The following is a 27,999-nucleotide window of genomic DNA, read 5'->3' as shown; positions in this document are numbered from 1 at the left end:
AACAAACTAAAATAAATTCCTAAACCTAACCAAAATTCCTAAATTAACAGAATTCCTAAACTAAAAAGAAATTCCTCCAAAACCTCAACACACTTTCACATGTAAAGGAATCTATGAAAAGAAACTTACTTTGGTTCAACAACTCCATGTTGTGGGGTTATAGTAAGGCAGTGAGCTGGCCACGAAAGCTCAAATGCCAACATCCTATTAGAATTGTTGACAATTTGAACATGTCCAGTATCTGCTGTTCCACCTGCAGTATAGAAGAAGGTATAAAAAGCTAACACATACAAAAAGTCACAGAAGTGCCTGAGATTCAAAGATGCAACTAAGATAAAGCATTTCCTGCCTGATTTTTAATTCCACAATGCTTTAAGATCTTCACAGTGCATATTACATGTATACACACACAGAGAGCACACTACCTCTAACAATTTAGCAAAAAAACTGTATTCAAGCCAAGTTTACTATTTAGATGTAAAGTCACTGCAGCAAGATTATTGGCCAAGCCACATTTACAAATGAGAATAATTAAACGTATGGTATGCAGTTCAGTTATTTTAATACTTAAGTGCTTATTTTATTAACTTTGGAAAAAAAACACCCCAACTTACCGATAGAAGGAGATGTCAAAGTTAAGTACTCTGGTTTGACAATCCAAGTCTGTTGAGTGTCTGATTTACTCTGAACCAGATCATCAGTTGTTATAGGCAATGGAGGACCCTGAGGTCCTTTAACAGGAAGAACATCCAAAGTTGTATTGATATGTCTGTCAAAGTTCTCAAATCTGAAAATAAGATTGCATTAAGCAAAAGTACTAATAAAAGTAACTCATGAGTAATTATAACAGCCTACTCTTAGTATTTCTCAAGATTTAATAATGAAATACAATCTTCTTTACCTGGGCTTTCAATTTAAGTCAATTCTTCATTATTAAGAAATTAAGTCAGCAGCTATATCATAACAATTTTTTCACGGAATGTTTAGAAGTAGAAGGTACTGTTTTGATTGGAAAGTACTAAAATAAGCAGTTATCTTTCTCTATATATATTTTATTCAGATTAAGAAAGTACTGGAGAGAGAAATAAGGCAATGAAAGTCCTACATCACAGGAAGCTGGAGGTTAGGAGGTTCCTCTGGAGATCACCTAATCCAACTCCATTCAAAGCAGGGTCATCTACAGCAGGTTACTCAGTATATTATTTAGTCCAGTTCCTAACTTCTCCACAGATGAAGACTTCACAACCTCTCCAGGCAATCTGTTCCAGTGTCTGACAATCCTCACCAGAAAAGATAAAAAACCCACCCACAAAAAAATCCAACACATTTACAAAAAGCACATGGATTTTTTTTTTCTAATGTTTGAGTTTCCTGCATTTCCATTTGTGTCCATTGCCTCTTGTCCTGTCACTGAACACTACTGGGAAGACTCCATCTTCCTCTTCTTTACTTCCCCATCAAGTATTTATACACATAGACAAGATTCTCTCCCTGCTCAAGCCTTCTTTGCTTAACACTAAACAAACCCAATTCTTAAGTCCCTCCTTGAAAGATCGATAATGCAATCCCATCATGACCTAGCATTTCACACCTTTGTTTACAAAATACATGGCAGATAAGCTCATATATGAAAGCTAGGAAGCTGTTATTTAGAAATCAGCTAGATAGACTAGATCAGATGAGATAGAACCCTTTCTTCGCCTGGTAACAGGATCTTTAAAAGTTTTAATGTTTATGTTTTAAACATTAAAACTTAAAAAGCAACCTATGCAAATGTATTCCTTACAGTGTTAAGGTTAACCTATATTTATTTTGGTTTTGTGAAATGTTATCTTAGTAAGTAGGACTTATACATGATTTGGACATCTCTTTCCCTTTTCAGGCTCCAAATGCTACAGCAATCTGCCTAAGTGACAGGTCCATTTTAAAGACGAGGTTTCTGCCAGTCCTCCAGAGAAACCCTCACAATTACAGACTGCTTTATTCAAGAGAACAACAGGGGTGGGGTAGCCTCAGCACTGACAATTTTTTGGATGAATATAGTAGATACTACACTGAAAGGCTGAACAAAGGAATGGTCACTAAGCCTCTATTTCTATCCCAGACGTCAAGAATTCATTACAAGGAATGAAATGGTTATAGCCCTATTAGGACTACAACAACCAATAAACTTTGGAAGAGCCTATGGAAAAAGAAACAAAACCAAAAAAGCCAAACAGGTTTATTCAGATGAAGAACAAGAAGTTGCAGATAAAGTTAATGGTGTCAGTTGAGGGAAAAGTTTGAAAGTTACCATAACAGCTTAAACAGACTATATACAGAATAAGAATGAGAAGAGCTAATTAGGTATTCATCAGATCCATTATTTTGCAAAGAAAGGCTATTTTCACAGATATCAAAGTCTTCAATGACAGGAGATGCACTTCACTTAGGCATTATTAGGCAGTTAGCCTTATAGCTACGTTACCTGTCTGACTCCAAATGACGCCCAGAAGACTGCTGAAATTCAACCTGATCAAAAGTGGCATATCCAACCACAGAAAGGATAACCTTTTGCATATTTGCATAGAAAAGATGGATATCATTTGTCCCCCGTGGGATATCACATACTAAAAATGAGAGTAATAGAGAAATTTGATAATACTCAGAAATTACACAACAGAGATTAAGGATATAGACCTAGTTAATAATTTCTTGACTAAGACACCCTAGATCCTTCAAAAATTACTTACTGCAAGTTCAGTTATCAGGCACAAATCAACATTAACATGAGATTTACATTTTACATCTAAATACACGCCAACTTTAAACTTCTGAATTACATGATAGGTATTTTCCACCTTTATACAAATAAGCATATACTAATTTGATTCTATGCCAAATTCAAGTTAAGTTTTACTTTTTTTTCACCCTGATAAATAAGGCTAATAAATTCCTAAGGTTTCACAGAAGGAAATTCAACTTGAGATAAGTTATTTTTCAATACTTAGTCTACTCAACCTAACGCCTCCTTATTTAATTCATTGTACCTGTAAAAATCCAAAAGGTCAGGAACGTAAGACAATGATTTAAAAATACTGAAATGATTCATCAAAATATTTAATAATAAAATCAAAATTTTCTCCTCTGCTTTGAGCTATTTTATGTTGAATAGACAGAATGAAGACATGAACACTTCCCACACAGGATACATTTCATCCAACCATTACTTCCTCTGCTGCATAGCAGATACCAGGGACAAATTCTTGGTATTTGTATATAGATTAGTGAAAAACTGACACCATGCTATTTCAAACACTAACTTCAGTATGTAATTTCTTAATAGGTTCATAGAATCATAGAATAGTTAGGGTTGGAAAGGACCTTAAGATCATCAAGTTTCAGTCCCCCCGCCATGGCCAGGGACAACTCACACTAAACCATGACACCCAGGGCTCTGTCCAACCTAGCCTTTAGGTTGGACCGCCAGAGATTTTCAAATACCCCTGTGGATTAAGGCAATGAGGAATGGAGACCAAAACAGTCTATGGAGCCAATTATAACCAAGACATTCTATTCTTTGACCTTTTTTTCAACATCACCTCTTTAGCAGTCTTTCACTTAGAAGGCAAAAAAAAAAAAATTAAAAAAGCTTTTAGATGTTGAAAAAACAATTTACTTTTCACCTAAAAAAACAGCATCTTGCATAAAAGAAAAAAATAATTAGATTTCTTAATGCTAGGCACTACTACTAGCTCCTGCAAAGTATCCGACTTACAAGGACATTTAACAAAAGTATGTGAATATTCCCACTGAGAAGCTGGTGAACACTAATCTGTGTAAAATAAGATTGTACTATTCACGCTGGACATCACTGGGTGACAAGAAGGTAAGGAAGGGCTTGAAGTTTGTGTCATTGTTAAAATGAGTAAGAATAACCTAGTTTACTTTTCCAAGAGCTACTCTTCCAGCACTCCTCCTTGAAAGCATATTTGCAGTGTTGTGCAAATCTGTCTGCTAACAACAGTCAGTCAAATTTATTGATCAAATACAGAAAGTAGTATATAAGAGGACAAGGATCTTTTATGTCCAACATAAGTAAGTTTGAGTAAATAAAAAATTGTGACCAAACAGGGAACAATCAGCTGTATTTCACAAATTCAGGAAAGTACCCTCCCGAATACAGATAGAAAAATACTAAGATGCATGAGGCAAGCCCTGTTTTCTAAAGAAAGCTATCATTAGCAAAACTCTGGTAATTGGTCAATAGGAGATAATCAGGGATGCCTAAGCTCTAACACTGGCTTAACAACTTCAGAGCATACTCCAGAACCCAAGTATCTTCACTAGGTTATCACCTTGAAACATACAATTTTTAGGGAAAGAATCAGGCTTAGTTAGCTTTTTGATGTTTTGGAACTTTGGCTGGCTTTGGTTGTTTTTTTTTTAAGGATGCCTTCACAATATTCTGCATTCTATTTTAATAAATTTTATACTAACACAAAAAAAAGTATAAAAAATTTATGGCATTAATTTGGGAAGGGAAATGTGTATTTTGATGTCAGCCAAGTTCTGACTGTCCTTAATTGCCTGTAGAGTTCCTCTCACATATTCTCACTCCTTTCTCTGGCTGCTATTGCTGTTGTGCAGTTCCACACACCTCCTTTTACCCCCCAATCCATTATCACAGCAGCGCCACCACCATCACTGATGGGCTCACAGCCTTGGCCATCAGTGGGTCCATCTTGGAGCCAGCTGGCATTGGCTCTACTGGACATGATTGAAGCTTCTAGCAGCTTCACAGAAGCCACTACTGTAGCCCACTCTACCAAAAACCTTGCCATTTAAACCCAATACATCTATCCAAATGAATTTTTGCTTTTATATTTATTAAAAAACAAAACTAAACCAAAAAACAGTGGAAAAATAACTATGATTCAAGCCTAAAAGCATGTTTTTCAAGTATCACATTTCTCTTTTAACAAGTCATAGGCTTACCTTCTGTCACATGCTGCTCCCCTTGAAATTCTTCATCAAATACAATGTTTCTCAATAAGCTCTTTTCTGGGATTATGTGTTTTTCTACCTCAGGTTTATACATTATAGCTCTGTTAAGGAAATCAAGACAGAAGAGTCATTAAATTACACAAAGTAATGGAAAACACAATTTGAAAAGATTGATAAGATCAGCAAGAATCCAGCATGATTTTAACTTTATTATTCCTTGAATACACTAAGCTCAAACCTGTGAGCATTTGTTTAAAACTGAAATATTTCCATAACCTTAAAATGATTAAAGAAATACCTGCTCTATTGCTGCACAGTGAAAGCAACCACTGGAATAATAGCTACTATACACTTGTCTTTACAAGACACTTGTTCTCTGCTGTCAGTCACACCTACCTAGATTTCTGACAAGCACCCCAGGCATCCGAGTGATTTTTCAGTCACCACAGGAAGCAGAAGAATGCTATTTTGGTCATGACTGAAAGTCTTCTGAGAGGAAAATTTGACTAGTCAACAGCAGAGTGGCAGCATGTGTCAGTCAACAGCGGGAACATAGAACCAAGGAACATGACTGCCAGCAGGACAGAAAACACTGGGAGGAATAGGGATATAAATAGTCGGGAAAAAATGGGAAGCTGCAGGTCAGTAAAAGGAAACCTGGCACTCAGACAGGGTCAGAGCTGTGGAGGTGGAAAGTATACCTCAGCATTACTAACTCTCAGGTCTAAGCTACTTACCAGGCTACTGACACCGTATATTTTTGGAGTAAAGAACATGAGCCACAAGATGGCAAACTAGGTAGGTTACTCATTTTACATTCCTGCTCTAAAGTCCCAAATCATGTTCTCGTTCTAGTACACAATTACAGAATGGGTTTGACAGGCTTACAGTACTCAGCCATTTCAAGAAATAAGCATCTGTTTCAAATTATCAAGGGAGACTTTAGAGAAATTCCCACCAAGAAGCAGCCAACCAGACCACCATGTTCATGAATTAAGTGCCATGCCTGCTGACTAATAAAATCAGCAACAAGTAATTTCACTCACGCACAGCGTCCAGAATCTGAATAAAAATTTCTAACACTACCTATATAGGTGCATCAAGTTTCTTAATAGGCTTTCTGATGATCAGTAGATCAAAAACTTTTCCTAAGCTCTTCTGCCCTTTGAGAAAGATTCCATGATAGCAAGCACTGCCTTCGCCAAGAGTTCATACAAAAATCAGTAACGATCATCTGCTAAAATATCTAAAATACGCCAATTTCCATGAAAGTCACTAATACAGCTCTTCCATAAGCATTTTATTCAAAGTCTTACAGTAAAATTCAACTATACTTAATACTTTATTTGGATAACAACGAATGCAATGACTTTCCATGAAGTTTCAGGCAATCACATTTAAAAGCAGTAGTGAAATACTGCCATTCTAAAATTTTGCACTGAATGATGATCACTAGCCCTTTAATGCTCTGCCTGTTAACTTTTTTCATTATTGCTATACACCATGCCACTTCTGCCATTAAAAGCAGAGTATGCTGGTGTTTGTGCACCTGAGCTATGCAAACTGAAATACAGAGAAACGCAGCCTCTATTTAAGCTTGCTAAGACATCTACAAATTCCTTCGGTGTGCTATGAGCATATGCGGATGTTATTTCTCACATACACATCTACTCAAACATTGTCTTCACCAAATCAAGATGCAAATCCTGTTCAAAACTTAAAACTACTGAATTTCAGTACTACTCTTTTCATGAGCCTTTTCTTTAAAAGCAAAAGCTAGGTACACATTGGACACTAATACCAAAATAGAACACAACTCTTCCAATTCAAAAAAGCAAAAATCTTTCCCAAAACCCAAACACACTCAAGTTCAAGAACATTAAAAAAAAAAAAACACCTTAACTAGCTACAGTATGTAAACAAAACCACAAATAAACAACTAAACCAACATGAAATAACCTACCAGACACAAGACTGATTAGATCTTTCCATATCATCACTGTCTTTGGGTTTGCTCTTGTTATTTTTGGAAGCATGCTAAAACTATATTCGTGGTAACACACACCTCTAGTTTTATCTCCTTATTAAACATCTACCTGTTATAATAGCTAAGTAAAACTTACCTACGATACTGCTGCCTAGAAACTTCATCTCCGCAAAAAAAACATACTGTTGATACCAATGAGTTTGTTTTATGGAAGTTATTTTCCTCTTCCATTGGATTCCATGTTATAGTAATCACCTGATAAAATAAATAGACAAGAAAAAAGAAAATTATTGTTAGTACTAACATTTGGAGTATGAGTCAAGAAATTAAGGCAATACAAGTGAAAGAGGATTTAACACAAGTGAGACTTCAATAAAGAGCTAGTCAGACACATTCTCAATGATAATATTTATTTCAATTTGAACTAATAAAACTTGCTCAGATTTGGGTATTATACTTACTTCATGTGTTCCTTCTCTTAGCACAAACTTCTCTGGAGATACCATCATTACCTGAGGATCCATAACTGTTTTTGTTTGTAGGCTTGCAAAGCACAATGCTTTAACATAGGCAGCCCGAGAACCTGTATTTCTTATGCAGAAGGAAGCTTTCCTTAATCCTGCAGGCAATAATCCATCCAGTGTTACCATGTAACTACCTGATAGTTTTTTAACATTTTCCAAAGTTATATTGCTTGTTCCTCCATATCCAGATAATGGTATCTGGGGTGGGGGAGAAAAAGAAAAAAAAATGAAAACCACAAAAAAAAACAGAGTACTTTAAAGGAAATTAAGCTTCTTACTAAAACTTCTGTACCAACTACGGTAAACTATATAAAGAGCTATAGAAAGACAAATGAAGATGCTTAAAATCTGAACCAAAAAGAATTTGCAAGAAATAAAAAAGTCTAAATTTATTCAAACTTTAAGTTCTACTGAAAATTAAAGACCTACCTATAATTTAACAGGACAAGTTCAGAATTATTGACAGTTGTAACATTGAAATTCTTAGGCGACTAATAATATAGTATATAAAACTTCTCGTTCACAAGGAGAAAAATTACATGTAAAATTGAGACTAATGTTCAAACTGTACAATTCAGTGTCTGTACAATCTGTAACAAGTATAGCGATACACACAGTGTGCATCTTGGAAAGTTTCAGCTTTTTCATAGAATCTGTCCTAGATTTTAAATAATTATGGAAAATGTATGTTTAAAACTATTAGAAGTTAGGTTGGAACTCTTACAGTAAACTTAATTCCTGGCTGTGATCGAATTCCCAGCTGTTTGATTTCCAGCTTTGCAAAGAATGAAGTTATTCGAGTAGGTGCAAATATCAAGTATATGTTAGTATCTTCTTTGGGGCGGATTTTGAGTTCCCAATTACTAGTTAAGCGTTTTTCTGATCCGAATATACTTTGCAGCTAAAAATAAAGACGTCAGAAGTGAGTGACTACACAGCAAAACCACATAGCACATAAGATGTACATCACTTGCAACCCAAAATAAACTTATTCGAAATCTGGATTAACTCAGTTGACAGGGGTGTATATTTAAAGTTGCAGTGCTTAATATGCAATAAAGAAGACCAAGTTCAAAACGTTTTATATTCCTACAATAAGCATACTGATGCCTTTCAGTTTAGGCCACAGATTTTTTTGCCTTCAACCACGATAAGGTACAACTGAACTTAACCAGCACTACATTAATTCTCTCTCGATGTTAAGATTTTTAGATACCAAATCGGAACACCTGAGGGGAAAATGGGATGTAAATGTTTGTAGACTATGTAAAAAAGAAAAAGAAACAAAACAAAACAATCAAACTGCCAACTCCAGTTCTGGTAATTCCCGAAGGCTAATTCCAATTCTAATTTCCTTCCTCCCTCATGTACACAGAGTCCTCTGCAGCAAGATCTAGAACCCCTCCTACAAGAAGGGTCACTGACAGATCATTCCAAGTACTGACTCTCTGGTGCTACAGCATTTCAGCTGTTCCCAAGGTTGCCAGTGTAGCTTAAGCTCTGTTACCATGTTCATCCTGGCAGTCTCAAGGCACATACTCACACAGCCTGTTAGTCACTGACATTTATAAAGGAACAGCACTTCAGGACAAAGAAATTTTTATTATAAACATATCCTGATAATTGTCATAAATACTAAAGACAAATTTTCATGAGAGTTACCTGAAAGCAGTCTTGATCCTGCCCTCTTATCAACAGTCTTAAATGCTGAGTCACAGATGGAGAGTCATTTCTTAGAGTTAACTTCTGCTGCCTGAAAAATAGGAAGTTTAGTTATATTTTGCAGCAAATATGAATTAACTTCATCCATTTATTCATGGAAATGTCCTGAAATGGGACATTCATTTTAAAGTCATTTCAAGAAAAAATAAAATCACCTCTTGGAACAACAGATTATGTTAGCTAGAGATAGGTATCAAAAGAGCCAACAGAAGTTTTCCATCAACTTACTTGGAAAATACTTCCCACTATATTTCTACTTACATAACACACTAATCTTACAGCATCAATGATAAAGAGTCCTGAAGAATACAAAAAGCTCAAACAAGATCACAGTTTGTTTCCAAAGATTTCTTGCACAAAAAAAAAAAATTGTGAGGTATTGCTTCTCTCACTTGAGTCATTAAACAGCTTAGTTTATTACCTATGCATTATCAACATGAAGTTTCAGAAATTGCAATATAAAATACTTAACATGATATTCTATATAAACACCTCCCAGCTTATACTTACACTGATGCTCCAACTGTTACTCCTCCCCAGGCAATAAACTGCTTGTTGGATAGAATGGGTGGGATGTCTGGGTAGCCAGCAGCTGTTGACACAGGTCTGTTTTCCACAGTCACCACCTCACCTTTTAGCTCCACTTCATACTGAGGTCCAGATGGCAGCACAAGGATTTGCAAAGAACTTTAAAAATAAACAAATTGAAATCACAGAATGAGATTATCTGACGAAAACACAACTAGAGAGAAAAAAAAATATACATAGGCCTTGTTAACCTACCTTAACAAGGAAATACAAATACCTTTTTTTAGCTTTATGAGAAAGGCCATCTTTAGGCATAGAATCATAGAACAGTTGGGGTTAGAAGGAATCTTAAAGATCATCCAGTTCCAACCCCGCTGCCATGGGAAGGGACACCTTCCACTAGACCAGGTTCCTCAAAGCTCCACCCAGCCTGGCCTTTAACACCACTGGGCATAGCAAAATTTAAATCCTTTGGGCTGTAAATATGCATGCAACAAATAATCTTCTCAAGTATTTCACCTGGAAATGGTTCAAAAAGTTTTTCAGAGACTACAGCTAGGCAAATTTTTTTTCTGCCCATGCTAACTCCTGATTATTTTGACAGACTGATTTTGGAAAGTCTCTGTGTAGATTAAAGAGATGTATTTTGAAACACCTGCAAAACTGCACTGAAGTTTGAAAATTGAAATAAGAGGTAAAAGAAACAAACTAAAAAAACAACAAAACCAAACAACAGAAATAGAAACAAGAGAGAAAAAAGGTATAGGGCAGGAAAGAAATCAAGGTTTTAAAGAATAGGCTAATGCTATGCTACAGGCCCGCTTAGAGCCAGGAACGAAACTCGGGAATCTCCACTCTGTCACTGAATTCCTATGGTGCCTACTGACAGAGCCCTACATCCCATCTGTAGGGAACATAAACTTTTGTTCCTGCTTTAGTGTCCTGGGTTCAGCAGTAGCAGTCATTTTTTTCTTTCTCAGTAGCTGGTGCTACTAAGCTTATTAGTCTTTTGGCAGCACTTGTAAGTGGACTGCAAAGATTCCAACCCTACTGAGTACCCTGAGCCTGTAAAGCAAAGCAGTTATGCAAAAGGTCATAGAAAAAGCAAAGACTGATTGCTTTGCATGGCTATCCATTAGGTTCATACTGTCATTAGCACAGATGTTTAATTTCATGCACTGGGTAAGCCTAGCTAAGCTAGATAGTGAAGCTGAATATATTTTAGACATATTTCTTTGTCCATTCTTGCTCTATTACAGCAGAAACAGGAACATGTAACAAAAGAGGAAAAGCTGCTCTGGTGAAGTAAGTCAGACCCCTGCCATGGCCAAAAACATCAGAATGGTCACTTGAATGAATTAAGCCCATTTTGCAGAATGAAGTTTGACAGGTGCTAATGTGCAAAAATATGAACACTTAATCTGCAAAAGGAGTATGTACATTTTTGTGTACATATTGTGTACACATTGTATATATTGCGTACATATTTTCAGGATTGTGTACAATTTTCAGGATTTAAAGTTGAACTTCCATTTGATTACAGCAGCCAAAATTAATGAATACTCTTGCCCCTGATCTGTGCTTGAGCTTTTTCACATGCAAAATGGAAGTAACATTTCCCTTGCCTCAGTGGAGTGAGTAAGAGGGAAGCAACTGAAGGAGCTGCTGAAGATAAGTATTTTAAAATTTTGATGTACTTTAGACACAAGTACCATATGAAAAGCTTCAGGATCTTACTCCATTTATTTACAGTCTCATGACATCTGTTGATCTGTGGTGGGAAATATTAGGTACTCATTAAACTGTGTATAGCAAAAGAGGCAGGTAACCCATGGAACAGGTGAACCCTCACAGAAATCCACCTTGTAATGAATGAGGACTCTCAGGAACAGCACTGAAAACTTTCAATTTGTTCATGACATTAAGGTCAAAAGTAGCTCTGTTTAACATAGGCAGCATAAAATCACTTATGTTACCTTTCTGTAGTCGTTACATTTTTTGGAACAAAGCAGACAGTCACTTCTCGTTCTTCTCCAGGAAGGAGGAAAAGATCTCGAGGTTCAACAGCAAAGCAGTTGTCCTGATCTGATGTCTGGAAGTGGGCAAGGGGAAAAGGGAGCGTTGGTTACTTATTTTAAGGGAGTAAACATTTCTCCAACATGCAGCACAATTTGGTTGTGTATCTGGTTTACATGCAGTCAGACAATTCAAATACACCTGGCACCTTCAGAACTTTCCCATAGCCCTGCAGTAGTAAAACTCTTCTAAAGTTGGACACTCAGATACAAATACCTCCAACAGCAACTGTGTATAAAACATTGAAGGGACCACGAAGAGAGAGATTTAAAGAATTCAAAAGTCAAGTACAACACAGCAATGGTACACCACTAGTGAAGTAACATCACTTCTCTCTACAGTGGTACTAACCGTTATCGGTATCAGATAGTATCCAGTTTTTATCTAAATGAGTTTTACTCAACTAGGTAATGAGTATCTCCTATGCAGCACAGGATTCACTACTTTTACATATTTGACATACACTTGATAAAATCTGTTTGTTAAAAATCATAAAAGTATGTTGATAAAACAAATGTAACTGAAGCTAAGCAACAAAACTCCCATATGCTTTTTCCAATAATGTGAGATAATCTCTTTGCTATTTTTCATTCTCTTTATGTAAACTTGTAACCCCTTGTCAAACCATACAGTTGAGCTAGGATCCCAAGGCTCAGTGCTAGTTTCAATACAACAGTAATGGCACAAAACTCATGATTTCAAAAGAAACAAGACAACCTACCTTAATTTTCAAATATACATCAATGTTTCCAGCATTCTTCAATGGCAGCTGCTGTTTGGCTGTTGAACCCATACTAGTAGACAGGCGTATTATCTGGAAAAAGTAGCATGCATGTATATGCACATATATAATAAAACCAAACCTTACAATAGAAGTGGACTAGGAAAGGTAAACCATTATTGAAACATGCATTGTTAACACATGCAAACCTGTAAGTCCTTTGGAGCATGTATCCTTGCTATTCCAGCTCTTGCTCGAAGAGGAATACTTTTGATCACACTGCTGGGTCCTGGACTATCCACTTCCACATCCACTTTTGCCAAGAACTCATCTGCTGGACCCAAGGAATCTAGGAAGAATTCCATGAGTAACAAAAGCAAGCAAGTCTGCTAGCAGCAAAGGCCATTTCTATGGCTGTGTGTCTCACTTCAGCTACTGTCCAACCTTAACATATTGACAGCAGCTCTCCCATTACCCTGGCAATTAGCTTTTTTTACTTTAAAATAAAGTCTCACAAGATCTTATTTAAGAGTTTAATCTTTCTGTCAAATGTGGCTGAAGCCACCCATAAAGAAAACAAAACAACATGAAATCTAGCCAAACTAGTTGACATATGTACTATTTACTATTTAGGAAGACAGAAAAAGTCAAGAGGTTTCTTCAAATTATTTATTTGGCAACCAATACATTTTCTTAAGTGATGATTTAACTCCCTCAGCAAAAGTAGTAAAGCAAATTCCACACATCCTGCAATAGATAACCATTTTGTACAGTTTGACACTGAAGTACAAATACCCCTGTTAACATCTAACAGATTAAGACATATAACTATTCTGCCTCTGTCAGTTCCTAAAACTGAATGCAATACCCAAAATATTAGGACACACAAACCAAAGATGGACCATTTAATTTCAAGTCTGCAGCCTGTTGCTGCTATTCTAAACACATACATGCATTAAAATTCGTATTTGTTTCAGTTGAAAAGAAAATTAAATTACTATACCTGAACAAGAAATTTGTTTCTTAGGTGCATGGAACAGAACCCAAACTGTTAAAGCTTCAGGATCCTGAAAAAGAATTTGGTTGACTCGTCTTAAGGGAGGGAGAAAATTACTGAAGAGAAGGAGGAAAAAAAAAATAACAACTAAAAAAAAAAAACAGAAAAAGCAAACCCAAACCTATACAGCAACAAACCTATACTGCTCAAATAAGTGGACTCCCCAAAATCATTACTATGAACTCAGATACTCAGAACCATCACTTCAGAGAGCAAGTAACAGGAAGAACCAGCCAATTACACACTACTCACTTGCCCATCGTAGCTTGCATGTATCACATGATTTACAACTGATGGAGCTGCTATCTGAGAAACAGTATCCATTTGGAGTAATTTGTCATTCAAAGGTTTAATTGGTTCCTTGGAAAATGTGAAGCAACGCCAAGCTACTGCATTCTGTCGAAGAAACAAAGTATTAGAACATTAAACCTCTTCTTGTCACTAACAATAATGCTGACAAAGCCAAGAAACGCAAGGCAAACTTTGAGCAATCTAAGTCATTTGGAAAAAACAATCTATTCAAGACCAACTCTCACTAGTCACCAAGACAACCTGATACATCTTAACATAAGGCCAGTCTTTTCTTTGTCCCCCCACATAAGGAAACCAGACCAGCTCTTCCCATGGCACAAAACAACAGCCAGCCTAGCCAAACACCTGAAATCTGCACTGCCACAGAAATGGAGGAACATACTGTAGCCTATAATACAGGCTATTACTATCTAGTGGGAGACAAAGCAGAGAGTTAAGACTCCTGCTCTTGCTCCTGCAGAAGAAGAGAGAATATGTTAAACTTAACAGGAAGCAAGTTTGATTGCTTGTTTGAACAGCCAGCTGTTCTGCTTGAACAGCAGACTACATCTCCAACTTCTCAGAGGGAAGGTTTAGGCAACACGATCCTTGTGCTATCTACTGCCCTATCCTATCAAATCAGGCAACACAAAAGCAGCAGTGCATGGCTAAGCCGTAAAAGAAAAAAAAAAAAGCCAAAAACCCCAAAACACCACACCTATCCAGAACCATTCCCATATATAGCAGAATCAAATTACCACACTACAAAACAATTCATTTCATGACTAATCAAAGCTTTCTTAGGAATCTTACATATAGTGTCCAGACTATGTTTCTTAATGACATATAACAAAGTGTTCTGGTACTAAAAACTGAGTATCACAAGAAGTTAACTTCCAGGTATAGGAAGATTATGTACTTACGGCATTAATAATGAGCCTAATTGGCACAAAAGCATGGGTTTTGTTGATAAGTTTTAGTGGAAGAGCCTTCCAACTGCCAGAATTCAAGTCACCAAAATCCAGATAATCTTTTTTTCCTGTTTCCACCTGGTTTTAAGGCAAAGTAGAACTTATAAGGAAGGAAAACTTCCAAAATACACTACTATACAAAAGCACCAGGAAAGTAAGGATTCCATCCTCTTAATGTTCTACCAACATACAATACACACCTTCTACCAGGGGTAGACAGAATCCCAGAATCATGTTTACTTTGATATCAAAAGGTGTTGAATGCAATCTGGCATCTCCCACATATTTTGCCTCAATCAATTAAGCCAGTTTTAGTACAATATTTATCCACTAAAATCGAGTACACAATCAAATTATTTTGGCTAATTTAAAACAGAAATAAATGTAAACTATGATTCTTGATAGCAAACATGAAATGTCAGTTTTAGTTATTTTCTTCACTTTTAACTTGCTACAATAACATTTTAACTAAGCAGTAGTTAATTTTTGCTAGCATAGGAACACTTGAGTGTCATGATGTGCAGCAAAATACAGCTTTTATTTGGTACTTTTTCTCATCTCAGGAATATGCTAAAACATGCAGAGATAGAGCTTTAGAGGTTTAATTTAATTTAAATATGAAGCAAGCTTGAATGAACTACATCATGAAGAACATGAAGAATGATGGATTTTGCCAAAATACGTATGAAAAAAGCATTAGAATTAAATTAAAATTTATGGAAGAAGCATTAAAAATTGCATCCATTCATGTGCATTCAACTAGAATATCATTACTTTACAGCATCTACTTAGTCCAAAGCAAATTAACAGACTACTTTAAAGCAGAAAGTCATTAAAGTATAAAATTTCAAGAAAAAAAAATTAAAATAAGTTAGCTGAGGTTAATGACTGAAAATTTTACTTTCATCAGTGACACCACAGACTATCGTGTAATTTCTTCAGGCACCTCCAAAAGCACCAAACCCATTTCTGCCTGTCAATACTCTTGAATTTAGGACTACATAAAGCCTGGTTTAATTCTTTACATCACACTGTCTCCCATCTGGTAGTCCTTCATAAGATGCAAGGCAAGGCATTTTATACATCCACTTACTTTTAATTTCCAATTAGTCCAAACTAAGAAAATATTCTCTAGGATTGTAAGTGGCCAATAATAACAAACCAAGACAAAGACTACTTGATGTAAAGAATAAAGAAATCCTTAAAACTGGAAATAAATGGGGATTGTTACATTTTAATGCCCAACATAGCAGATTAGAAAGCATTAGATGTTTAAGATCTCATCTATTCTTTTAATAATGGAAAAGTAATTTATTCTTTTCAGACAGAATCTTTCATTTCCAGCTAGATGCTTTCCCATAACTAAAACTTCCCAGATAGTTATAAGCTTCTCATAAACATTTTCCTATAGTCCCTCCCATGCTGAAATTCCAGGACCCTTTAAGGAACAACCTTGCACTCCTATTCTTTTCCAGTGTCACTGAAGTATTCATAAAATAAATAAAAGCACAACAAAAACCAACACAAAAACAAACACACACACACAAACCCCCACATTAAGCAGAAACTCACTTCTAAATGAGGATTTTCTGCAACTGCTGTCAGAACCACCCTACTTGCCAAAGCTTCTGCCTGAACAATTGTCTCTGCATCTGCAGAAACTGGCCAAGATGAAACATTGAGAATACACTGAAAGATGCCCGAATGACAAGGTAAGAAAAGTATTTTCACATCGTTGGTAGAATAGGGTCCTACGATGGTTTTATTCTTGAAAACCAGACACTGATATTTCACACGGTCCATCTGAAAAACAAAATCTGTCATTTACAAAATGTCTCTTGCCAGAGGATAGCTTCTTTCAAAATACCACATTTATCTGGCACCGCTGCTCAGCACAGACATTTCATATACCTTTTTGCTCAATATCAATTACTGCACCTTCATGTTCGTGTCCCACTGGCATCTCACTCACCCGTAGGTATTTTCTTTTAAGTTAAAGCTTTAGATAAGTCAGCCTGAAAGGTAACTCAGCTAGGGTTTCTTTCCAGCATCTAATGAAAGATTAACACTGGTATTATAGTATTTATTATAGTTGAAAATTAATTCATACATAAACCAATGATTTTTTTGAGAAAGAGCAGCACCAAAATAAACAAACAAACCAACTAAATTAACAAAGCCAATTGTACTTGGTGCTTTCTGCCAACAAAGATGGAAGGAAGAGGAATGGTGGAGGAGTAATGGGAAGGTCAGCAGATGGAGGTCACCAGTAAACCCTAGTGCAGATTTCTCCAAGTTTCTGTTGTGAACATACTAGTAGATAATCTTCAAGCAGGAGAGACAGACTGCAAGTGACATCCATGTGTTATCAGCATTATTCTCAGACTAAAGCCAAAACAAAGCACTGTGCCAGCTACTAGGAAGAAAATTAAGTCTATCCCAGCTGAAGCCAGGACAATGGTAAGATTATAGCATTATTCCTATAGCTTTATTAAAAAATTTCTCTTACCTTTTCCCCATTAACTGAAACACTGAGTATTCCAATGCTGACCTGCAACCACCGTTCAGTTGGATTATAAATGTTAAGAGCCGTCTGTGATGCAATTCCCACGCAACAAGCATTAGGGAACTTCAATTCTTCTGGTACTTTCACATGTCCTTTGGAAGAAAATACGCTTTTATTAGTTCCAAGTATTCAGAAGCAAGTCAGCACTCAAGACCACCACCATGTCAAATTTATAAACTGATTTATGGAATGCTTCATTATGGCAAGGCAACGTTTGACTCCTACAGTATTCATAAGAATGTTTTCCATAAGCCTGATACTCAGAATTTCAATCAATTGTTTCTAAATTGCATCTTGCTTGGAGCTCTAATGTTGTGAGCAAAAACACAGAAATATCACATCCCATGCAGACACTAACCCACAAAGTGGGCATACAAATATATATATATATATTTATATATATATACACACACCTTATATAAAATTCTCAGTGTTCACAATTTAATCAGTACTAGTCCAACTCAGGGAAATGTGAATATAAATACTATAACAACTATGGAGCACTCTGGAGCATTTACACTGACCAAAGAGGAAAATCTTTTTTTATCAGAGTATAACTGTTGCCTAAAAAGGTGTTGAGGCATTTTTTGCTATAGGAAATACCAAGTACTTTTACAGTAGATGTTTGCTGAAGTGTGGTATTCAACAGTTATCACCAAAGAAAAATTCTGCTTCAAATATTTTACTAAATTTCTGGTTTTAATATTTCTGAAATAGTCAATTCTTTCAGATAAATTTGACATTTTGTCTGCAAGAATTTGCCAGGGGAAAAAAAAAACAAAACAAAAAAACCACAGGTTTAATGAAGTCTTTAAAACAAAACACTCATTTGCATTGCTTAGGTTAAGAGCTAAGACAGAGAAATACCAGAAAGTACAGAAGGCACTCGGCAACTAATCTTTCCCCTTCAAAACCAAAGAACATCTTAAGCCCTCCACTTTCCTCCTATGGTTTGGCTTAACTGACCCCTAACACCAAATTATGCTGGAGACTGAAATGCCATCTACTTTCCAGATAAAATACAACTGAATTTCTAGAGCACTACTTGTCTTGCCTAGCATGAGCTGCAGCTAGGATCTCTCTTTTTAGAATCATAGAATCATTAGGGATGGAAAGGACCTTAAGATCATCTATATAAAAGAGTTCCTTTAAATAAACACAAAACCACTGAATGCTGAAGAATGCTGAAATTCTTTCAGATTATGAAAATTTGTTTTTAAAACCACTAGAGGGCCTATAAGATTAGACCCTGAATTAAACATCATTAAATAAGGAAAATTAGTGATACTTTTTTTAAATAACAAGGTTTGCATAAAAGATAATTGTGGTTACACTTGGTAGTCATTTTGATTTTATTTACTATAATATTAGCATAATCACTATCTCCATTCTTGCCTACAGCCGTATTTTAAACACACCCTAAAAAACACTTACCAGGCGACTTTGTCAACTCCCATTCATTTCTACCAGTTCCAAGAGGTTGTCCAGTACATGAGTTTAGATTTAAGATATCCTTGTTCCAGGAAGTAGGGTGTGGATTACAAAGTGAAGCTGCGCCAAGAGAGCCAGGACCAATATTTGGACCTAAAGGGATTCCTACCATAACTGGATTCTCAACAGGTCCTGCTGGGATAGCAGAACAAGGAAGCCCTGCTGGAAGGCCAAAACCTCCAGAGCTGCAGCCATGAAACTGAGACAAAACTGTATTTCCAGTAGATGGTACATTTCCCAGGTGGTGTTGCGCAAATGGTGTTGCTGCAAGAGAATGTCCTGTAAGCAATGTGGGAACAGAAGATTGACTCCCAGAAGTAGTGACATGGGGTTTAAAGCTTGAAATTGGAACATGTTGCTCACCAGCTGAGTTTTGACCGAGTGGCATATAAGTGCTTAATCCAGGATATATGGGTAATGTACTCAAGGACGGTAATCCTTGTCTCTGTGCTCTGCTTGTTTGATCGGGCCACACTTCTTGTGCATCAAGATTAACAGAAAGTGGCTGAAAGACACAGAATTTACTTGGTAAAGCTGATTTAACATGGTCTAGCTCTTTATGATTTGCTGCTACATTTGAAGGAATAGATGCAAGCTGCTTTCCATTCTTGGGAAAACCTTCTTTGGACACTTCTTGACCCAGTACATCATCAAGTTTTCTCTGAAGACCTGCAATTTCATTTTCTTCTGACTCCTGGTCAGTGCTAAGCAGTGCTTCTTTTCTATTTCTTTGACACACATGCTCTTCTAGATTTTCATTTGTCTGCTCCTGTGAAAGAGTTGGACTCGCCCGAATTATTGTTGTGCTCAGTTCACCAGCATTTTCACCCTAGTAAACAAATATGCAGTATTAGGAAGTTTAGAAAAGCAAATAGGGTACATTAAAGATGACAGACCTTAATATCTGTACTGCTACCAAATATAATTAATCAAGTTTGTCAAGTCTTGTCTGAAGTTCTGCTTTTGTAACATCTGTGGCTCTTCACCTTGAAAAAGAAAATCTGGAACTTCAACCTGCTTGCTCTCTAAAGTCACATTCTAGCTAGGTATACTGGGTCTGGCTGGGGTGGAGTTTATTTTCTTCATAGCAGGCCCTGTGGTGCTGTATTTCTAGATTTGTGAATAAAACAAAACTGCTAACACACCAGTGGTTTAGCGATCACTGAGCAGCACTTGCACGGTGTCCAGGCCTTCTCCATTTCTCACTCTGCCACTTCAGAGAGTAGGCTGGCAGTGGCAAGAGGTAATGAGAGGACACAGTCAGGACAGCTGACCAAAGAGAGAATCCATACCATGTAATATCCCCAGCATTAAAAGTAGCTGTTTGGATTGTTGTAGGAAAGTAAGCTGCAAGTTACAATCCTTTAAAAAAAGCATTTAGGGTGCTGCTTGAGGTAAGGTGGCTCACCAGCTCAAATCAACCAAACAAGAAATGACAAAATTTGAAGATCATGCACCTTTGACAACCTGACCCAAGTGTTAAAAGGAGAGGGCACTACTGGTTAAACAGACTGTGCCACAGTAATTATTCAGATCTGAACATAACACCAATATGAACAGTCTTATGTATAAGAAGCTTTAGGCAAGAGATATGAAAGTGGCTCTTAACAAGTACAAATGAGATTAAGATCTCTCAGACTCTCTCAGCATAAGAGATCACTAACCCAAAGGAATAAATTAATACTGTTGTGTTCTAAGTGGGACTTAACCAGCGTACTCATAATACAAATGTAAAACTTTGGCAAAGTACTTGAGGATCATCTTGTTGAACTATCCTAGGGAATAAAGACTACTCAAACAGTAACATCTTTTCAAGACAGAGGGGCAAACTAGTATGCAGACAGTTTTATTACTGCATCTAGAGTAATCCATTTGCATGAGATGACAGGAACCTAGAACCATATGCATTTCAAACATGAAACAGACCCAAGAGCTGATGCTACACCAGCAAAGACTACGAGCAAATACCCACTTAAATTGGCCCTTGGGTTCCTTCCTACTGGACTGCAATTCCCACTGGAAACATCAGGATGAAAAAGATAATTCCCTGTGCAACCAGACCTGGAACAAAATGGGCTATAGGCCAGACACATGCTTCCTTCTTCCTGATGCTTTCAGCATGAAGGAACATTACTATTGGTGCTTCCTTTAGACAGAAGAGAAGGCTTCACTAAGCTTTCACTAACCACCAGTTCTGAAAAGCCTCACCCTGTGCAAATTAAAAAAGAAGAGTAGATAGCATTTCTATTTTTAAATTCCATCCACATTTGCACACAGTTTGGAAGGGGGGGAGGCATAACAGAAAGATCCCAGATTCCAAAGGGCCCATGGATTTAGATAAAAGAAGCCAATTATCTTAATCAGCATAATATTGCAAGTCTGAACAAAAGTTTTGCTCTTAAAGTTCACTCTTTGCTAAAGCAGTAAGAACTGTCAGAATGACTGTCAGAGGTAGGACATGACAGCTCAGGTCCTGAAAAAATAAGTTAAAGCCAAAACATGCATTTATAAACATTTATCATGACAAAAAAAGCAGGAAAAGTATTCTCCTAATAGCTGAATCTGAGCAGAAATTGAGCCTCAGGAGTGATGAAAGCAGATACAGATCCTGCAAACTACTGCTGGAATACCATACTGCACTCCAGAAACAGAATGACTTCTCAAGAAATGGAAAAAATGAAAGAGTAAAAATACACCAAGTCTAACTTTCTTCACAAGTAGTTCTTTGAATGTTTTACTATGTTTATATTCATTAGAGTTTGTGCACTTAACAAAATCTATTTCAGAATTTACATTTCTAAAACAGATAGGAGTGGGGGAAAATCAGAATACCTTCTCCATATGCACAGCATGTCCTGAACTGTTATGAACCCTTACAGCTTTTCTAATTTTGAATTATTTTGACCATTTAAGGGTTTGGTTCAGGGGTGAGAGGGAAGTATTGTCTTGTTTGTTTGTTTGTTTTAAAGTAGGGGAATTAATATGTATTTACAGTTCAAGATTTTTTTACCCAATATGTCTCCGGATTATGTATTACAGCTGTGTTCTTAAGGGTACTGTCAGATGCAGAGACATAGGTTAATCTGCTCATGCTAGGACTTGAGTAAAACGACTGAGGTAGTAGTACACTTTCTTTGCAAGAAGATTCCTGATAACATGACTGGCTAATAAAGTCAGTTTCAGACCTGAAAAACAGATACAAAGTATGTCAGTATTAGAATGTATCTCTAACACTACCCCCAAGAAAACCAGTGCTACACATTAGCTATACTAGTCTAAAAGTCAGCTTCCTTAGCCATTCTATTCAGTACAGGCAGTACAAACAAGATATCAGCTTTCAATTAACCTTTACAAATTCTCGCTTTGATGTACATAACCTCATTTTCATTTGACATAAATCCATAAGGCAAAGCACCAGAATTCCACAGCTCTACTCAGATGCTGAGGTCACAGAAACAACACAACTTACTAAAAAAGTTAATCAATATACTCAGATCTAACTGGATGGAAGACTGTCATATGAAATTATCCAATATCCCAGGCACCACACATTATTATTTCCTATTTACTGCTGAGATTCTCTTCATTTCACACATCTGAAAACACAGGATCTCTCACCCCTTTGTCAAACAAGAAACAGTGATATGAAAACGAAGTCACTGATAATCCTAATGCCAATATAATATGCTTGCAAAAATACACATACTTCTGCACATTTTAACTTTTGAAAAACATCAGACAGTCTATAATTCTAACAGCATGTACAACACTAACCGTAGCTAACTATCAAACAGTGAACTTAAGACAAAGAAATCATTGCCTCCTCTTCTTAGAGGAATGTATTTAGTCACTGGTTACTGGCCACGTTTGTATGTTTACAACTACATAATCAACTTAGTTGTAATCTTATCATTTATATAACACTTATTGTTATGGGAGCTCATTTAAGTAATATTGCCCTTTCCATCACTAAGAAAGCCTTAGGTCTTAGGCACAAGTGGCCATTTTAAAATATGAAGTGGTCAAAAGCAGTACAAATATTTCTACCCATCTGCTCTCACAACAAGCAGAGAAATAGAGTGAAATAGTTATAACCTTAAAAAGCATATCTTAATTGATCTATACAGCATCAAGCTTTGTTACAATTAACAGCATAACCCCCAACTAAATAGTTTTATTTGTAAAAGATAAATTACACTAGAACAACAATTAATAAGTATGGAATTTTATAGCTCTATCAACACAAAGGTTTAAGTACCCAATGTATCTAAGAAGCTGAGTATTTTGGATTCTTGCAATACTGGATAATCTTGAGCAGAAGCATCAACGTACTCATAGAGCATCTGTGCCTCATCAGGCCAGTGAGGAAAATAAAAAGTTAACAATTGCTTAAGACTGCTTCCCCATACACATAATACAAGCAAACAGAAAGCTTAGTCTAAAGAATGAAGTCTTAGCCTAATAGAGATCTCCTATAAACTGAGATCAAGGACAACATTCAAACTAAAAGCTGATCCCTCAAAAACCCTTATGAAGCATTAATAATTCTCATAACCTGGACCAAGGAATTTACCCTGAAAATGCTGTTCCCGACGTCTCACTAGGAGAAGAATGAATGAGTGGTGAAGTAGAAGGTCTGAAGGTACACTGCTCATCCTCCAGAGACTGCAGGTCACATTCAGGTACAACAGGTTTATGTTCTGGTAAATAAACAGAATTTAATAACGGTGTTTATAGAAGCACAGGGAACAAGTCTACTATCAAGAAAAGCCTTAACATCTGGTTACATTTACATAGGTTTACTTACCAGTACTATTCTGAGAAGCTGGGGAGAACTTCTCAAAAGTTACGTGTTTAGCATTCCCATTGCAAGCAATACTGGCATCTTTGTTTCTCTTCTCTATTTTTGCATCTTGCTTCTTTTCATTGCTGTTCAGTCTTGGTGTAGGCATTGTTTTTGTAGGACTTACCGAGACATATTTTCTAGATGGCTTGGCATGTTTTAAGTTGCTGAGTGACAAAGTATTTCCTGCACTTCTCTCCTCCAAATCATTACATAACTGAGGAACAGCATTTGTTCCTTGATCTACTGTTTCTGTGTCTTCCCTGATACAACATCTACTACTGAGATTGTTAGTCTGATAAGGAAGTGGACTTCTTTGTGCCACTTCCATTTCTGCCGCTGAAGGAATTCCACATACCTGTACTTCATTTACAGTAGGTGAGGTTTGGGTATTGAGGCTACCTGATCTAAGACCAATATTCAACGACTGTAAGTGTTTACTGTTTGCTAAATCTGACGATTTGTCTGAATACTTAGCCCTGTTTGCAGTCACATCTTCATGGTTGGGAACAGCAGATAGACTAGAGAAATTCTGAGTATCATTTTCTTCATTAAAATAATCCAGAAATTGCTTCTCTATTTCTTGCTGCTTGCTATGATTATTTATGAAGTCTTCTGAAAGAATATCCTTATTTTTATCTTTACCCAGTAAGAACGTATCAGACGCTTCATGTTTTACAACACTCTCACACTCACTTTCATGTCCAATCTCATCTGTTTTTTTGAGGTATTTTTCCATATCAAATGCACTATTGTCCACATGGCTGGATAATGTCTGATTAGCAGGAAGTACTTTCTCTTTAACAATTCCAGTAACGAAACATGTTCTTTTATTTTTATTGGAGAGTGCCATCATCATAGCAGCTAACTGGGAAGGATCAGCACTGGAGGAAGCATTAGCAATAGCAGATGCAATCGTGCTAATACTCAGAACGGAGTCAGAATGATTAGATTGGCTGTCTTCAAACTTGTCTTTCTGAATTCCATCCTACAACAAACCAAATGAGTTAAGCACCAAATTAAGAGATTTTTTAGTGTTTTGTTTTCTGCATTTTGTTTATTTTAATTATTTTGCATTTTGCTATATGGTACTATAGTAACATTTTTAGGTGCCACATTTTTAATTGCCTGTTAAAAAGAAACACTGCAATAGGCATAATTCTCATTGTTGTGATTTTTTAAGTCTACTCCACAAATTTATTTGCTTTCTTTTAAAGATCAAACAAAGACTGAGTGCTCAGAAGCCTTAGTCCCTGTAAAACTTTTCAAATCCTGAAGTGTAGTAAAATCCCATCAGAACAAACAGCAGACAATTTATTATGACCAAATACACAGTATCTTCCTGGAGAACCTGATCACTATAAAAAGCAGTGAGCTGATATGAAAGTCCAAATTTATCTACATTCAAAGAAATAACAACTGAAGTTACTCGGATTTTGTTCAAGCTGATAGTTGCACTTAATAGAAAAATACTAGAAATACCTTTGCTCTGGTTTTGGTAGCAGCTTCTGTAGTGATGCTTGTACATATTTCAGCTGCAGTATCCATTCTATCCCATGCACCCTCACAGCTGGTAGAATTCTCATGTTCTTTTGTTTGTGCTTCTAAGTCACCTAAGAACAAAGAAAAAGACAGGAAATTAATTTACAGTAAGGAAATTGTCTGAACATCTGCATTCTTGGGATACACACACTCCCTTTTTTTTTTGTAGAAAAAAAAAAAAAACAGAGTTGCTGTAAGGCACAAATTGAAACACATCAACTGTTTCCTGTACAGTACTCAAAGTTTACATTCAAGTCACAAAATTAACGGCATTATGAATACCATGCTCACACTCTTTAAATTTTATTTTCAGGCAGTTTATCATATTAGCATGCGCTAAACACTTTCATAAAACGATGTTTACAACATAATATAAACATAGACCAAACTCCAGTAGTTAACTATAACAGTTAAATCTGAGTAAAGCCAATACCCTTATGCTAGAGACAGTGTTTGATTGAGATAGCAATGGACTGGTGATTTTGAAGGATTATGTTTAGGGTGAACAGCAAACCATAAACAATCTTCCTGATCAGGAGATCAAACTCCAACTAGGAGGTATTGCTTATATGAGATCTAGAGGCTACCATTTTGACAAATGAAAGAAAACATCCGGACTCCCTAGAACACTAAAACTAAGTTTTAAAGATCCTCTGGTGGTTGAGAAGTAAGTATGAAACAACAAACACTTTTTGTCTGGATTTGGTTTGGGAGGGTGGGAAGAAGTCGTTTGGGTTTGTTTCTTTCTTACCCCCCCACCCCCCCCTTTACTTTTGTTCTTACAGCAGATATTTGGGGTTTGGACATATTTTGTATTTGAAGTAACACCCTTCACAAGTTGCTGATCTCTCAGCTTCCTCTCCACCTACTGCTCCTTAAGCAGGAATTCTATACTGGTATTCCTGATAAAGAATATTATTGCCAGTACTACTTAAAATCAGATGGCAGTAACTACTAATATTTTTGCCACAAAGTGACCCAAATACCTACCTTCTCTAGCATTTATACAAAATACTGAAGAGCACATAAGGATATTTTTCTATTATTCAAAGCAACAATTACAACTATGATTTAACCAAACAGAGGTCATGAACTCCATGAACTCCCGGTATTCTTTGACAAAAGTCTAGATTGTTGTATAGTGAATTTAAGTACACTAACATTTTATTACAATAATGATAATTAAGAAACCCTTTATAATATTTGCAAGGTCTCAGCATTAGGAAGATTATAGCTGTAAAGCTGTTTCAAAGTGGGCTCTATAAAAGCCTGATGGATATTTTTCACTAATGCAAAAATGTATTTAAGCCACTGGACTGTCTGTACAAGGCAGGTTCACAAAGACTGGTATTGCCACAGTTCTATCAAAAGCAGTAGAGATGCTTTAAAATGCACCCACCCATTCTAAACATAACATCCTAAGTTGATAAGCATATATATACACCAAAATACATGTTGTGATCTTTGCATATATAATTTTGGAGCAATCTCCTAAATCATTACTTTAAAATAAGCAGATATCATGATAGTGTAACTTTTTATTGTTCTTTAAAGATGGCAGAATAAAAAGTAAACTATGCTTATGCACACACTGTCAGCTCAGTTACCACCCAAATTGCTTTTCTTCTTTCCCTATACCCTCTATATCTATATGAACAAACAAACCAATTTTCTGAGTGGTTGGTTTGTTTGGGTTTTGGGGTTGTGTGGGGTTTTTTTGGTGGTGGTGGTGGTTGGGTTTTGGTACCACATTAATACAGCTTTTTCAACAGGACAACTCTGAACAGACTTTAAATTATGACAAGACATACTGGTAGTTATCCAGTGCCTGGAAATAACTGAAATATCCAAGATAATTCAGGGTAGTACTTGATACTTGTCTAGGCCCTGTGTTTTTCAGGGGGAAGAGGTGGGGGGGTTAAAAAAGTTAAAAAAAGATATTTGGCAAATGAAAACTAGAGTTTTTCTATCACAGATTAGTCTTCATAGTCTTTCATAGCTTTATACAGGTAATTCTTAACTATTGTTATGACCAAAGTCTAGGGCTGACTGTTCTGGTCGTCAGTTACCTTGAAACACCTCAGACAATTGTGAAATCTCTTGGCCGAAGTCATCTCCTGATGAATCAGACTGCCTTAGCAAAGCAACAGGCTGCCTTTTCTTCGGAGATGTAATGTAGTAACCAAAAGATGGCTATGGAAAAAAAAAAAATCCAGGAACACAACATGAGTAAATTTAACTATTAATAAACAGGCTCACTGGGCTTGCAAAGCAGTTTTAGCCATGGTGCCTCAGCAGCTAGAGTTTGGCTATTGTACCACTAAAAAAATAACATGTGCCTCTTAGCATTGGCAATGCCTAATCCAAATATATACACTTCCAATATATACATTAACTTATTTATACCAGTTAGACAAAAGAAAGTAGATATGCTCTCATTGTGTCTGCCTGGAGGCATGCTCTGCCACTCAGCCTCTGAATGTGCCAGGATAGAACATGCCAACTCTACCAATTCACCAGGACACAATTGAATTACACATGCATGTTTGACTTGTTCCTCCCATTGTACACACTTCCCCACTTTTTTTGTGGGTCTACAACACAGATGAGATACTGTTTACCAACAGCAGGTCTACAACACAGATGAGATACTGTTTACCAACAGCAGAAAAGAGACACGTATCGGACAGATGC

General features: G+C 36.5%; 1 protein-coding gene across 2 annotated transcripts in view; it reads right to left on the bottom strand.

The window, feature by feature from the left end:
* CEP192 (centrosomal protein 192) overlaps nucleotides 1-27,999 on the bottom strand; it is a 64,392-nt gene that overhangs the window by 22,284 nt on the left and 14,109 nt on the right. For both annotated transcript variants that reach the window (XM_061448856.1, XM_061448857.1), the window contains exons 12-34: nucleotides 27,375-27,498; nucleotides 25,246-25,376; nucleotides 23,728-24,751; nucleotides 23,494-23,620; nucleotides 21,931-22,105; nucleotides 18,864-19,749; nucleotides 17,373-17,521; nucleotides 16,436-16,666; nucleotides 14,816-14,941; nucleotides 13,854-13,997; nucleotides 13,548-13,611; nucleotides 12,754-12,893; nucleotides 12,545-12,637; nucleotides 11,724-11,839; nucleotides 9,730-9,906; nucleotides 9,160-9,250; nucleotides 8,222-8,398; nucleotides 7,435-7,695; nucleotides 7,110-7,228; nucleotides 4,978-5,087; nucleotides 2,468-2,609; nucleotides 615-787; nucleotides 130-253 (exon numbers count right to left, since the gene is read on the bottom strand). In XM_061448856.1, the coding sequence (XP_061304840.1) occupies nucleotides 130-253; nucleotides 615-787; nucleotides 2,468-2,609; nucleotides 4,978-5,087; nucleotides 7,110-7,228; nucleotides 7,435-7,695; nucleotides 8,222-8,398; nucleotides 9,160-9,250; nucleotides 9,730-9,906; nucleotides 11,724-11,839; nucleotides 12,545-12,637; nucleotides 12,754-12,893; nucleotides 13,548-13,611; nucleotides 13,854-13,997; nucleotides 14,816-14,941; nucleotides 16,436-16,666; nucleotides 17,373-17,521; nucleotides 18,864-19,749; nucleotides 21,931-22,105; nucleotides 23,494-23,620; nucleotides 23,728-24,751; nucleotides 25,246-25,376; nucleotides 27,375-27,498 (4,904 nt within the window). The remainder of the gene's footprint in view (nucleotides 1-129; nucleotides 254-614; nucleotides 788-2,467; nucleotides 2,610-4,977; nucleotides 5,088-7,109; nucleotides 7,229-7,434; nucleotides 7,696-8,221; nucleotides 8,399-9,159; nucleotides 9,251-9,729; nucleotides 9,907-11,723; nucleotides 11,840-12,544; nucleotides 12,638-12,753; nucleotides 12,894-13,547; nucleotides 13,612-13,853; nucleotides 13,998-14,815; nucleotides 14,942-16,435; nucleotides 16,667-17,372; nucleotides 17,522-18,863; nucleotides 19,750-21,930; nucleotides 22,106-23,493; nucleotides 23,621-23,727; nucleotides 24,752-25,245; nucleotides 25,377-27,374; nucleotides 27,499-27,999) is intronic.

Source organism: Pezoporus flaviventris, unplaced genomic scaffold (assembly GCF_033815535.1).
Source record: "Pezoporus flaviventris isolate CSIRO_AGI_PZ_B2104156 unplaced genomic scaffold, CSIRO_AGI_Pfla_v1 ptg000007l, whole genome shotgun sequence".
Classification (NCBI taxonomy): domain Eukaryota; kingdom Metazoa; phylum Chordata; class Aves; order Psittaciformes; family Psittacidae; genus Pezoporus; species Pezoporus flaviventris.
Note: the sequence above shows the minus strand (reverse complement) of the source record. Positions and strands in the feature narration are given on the sequence as shown.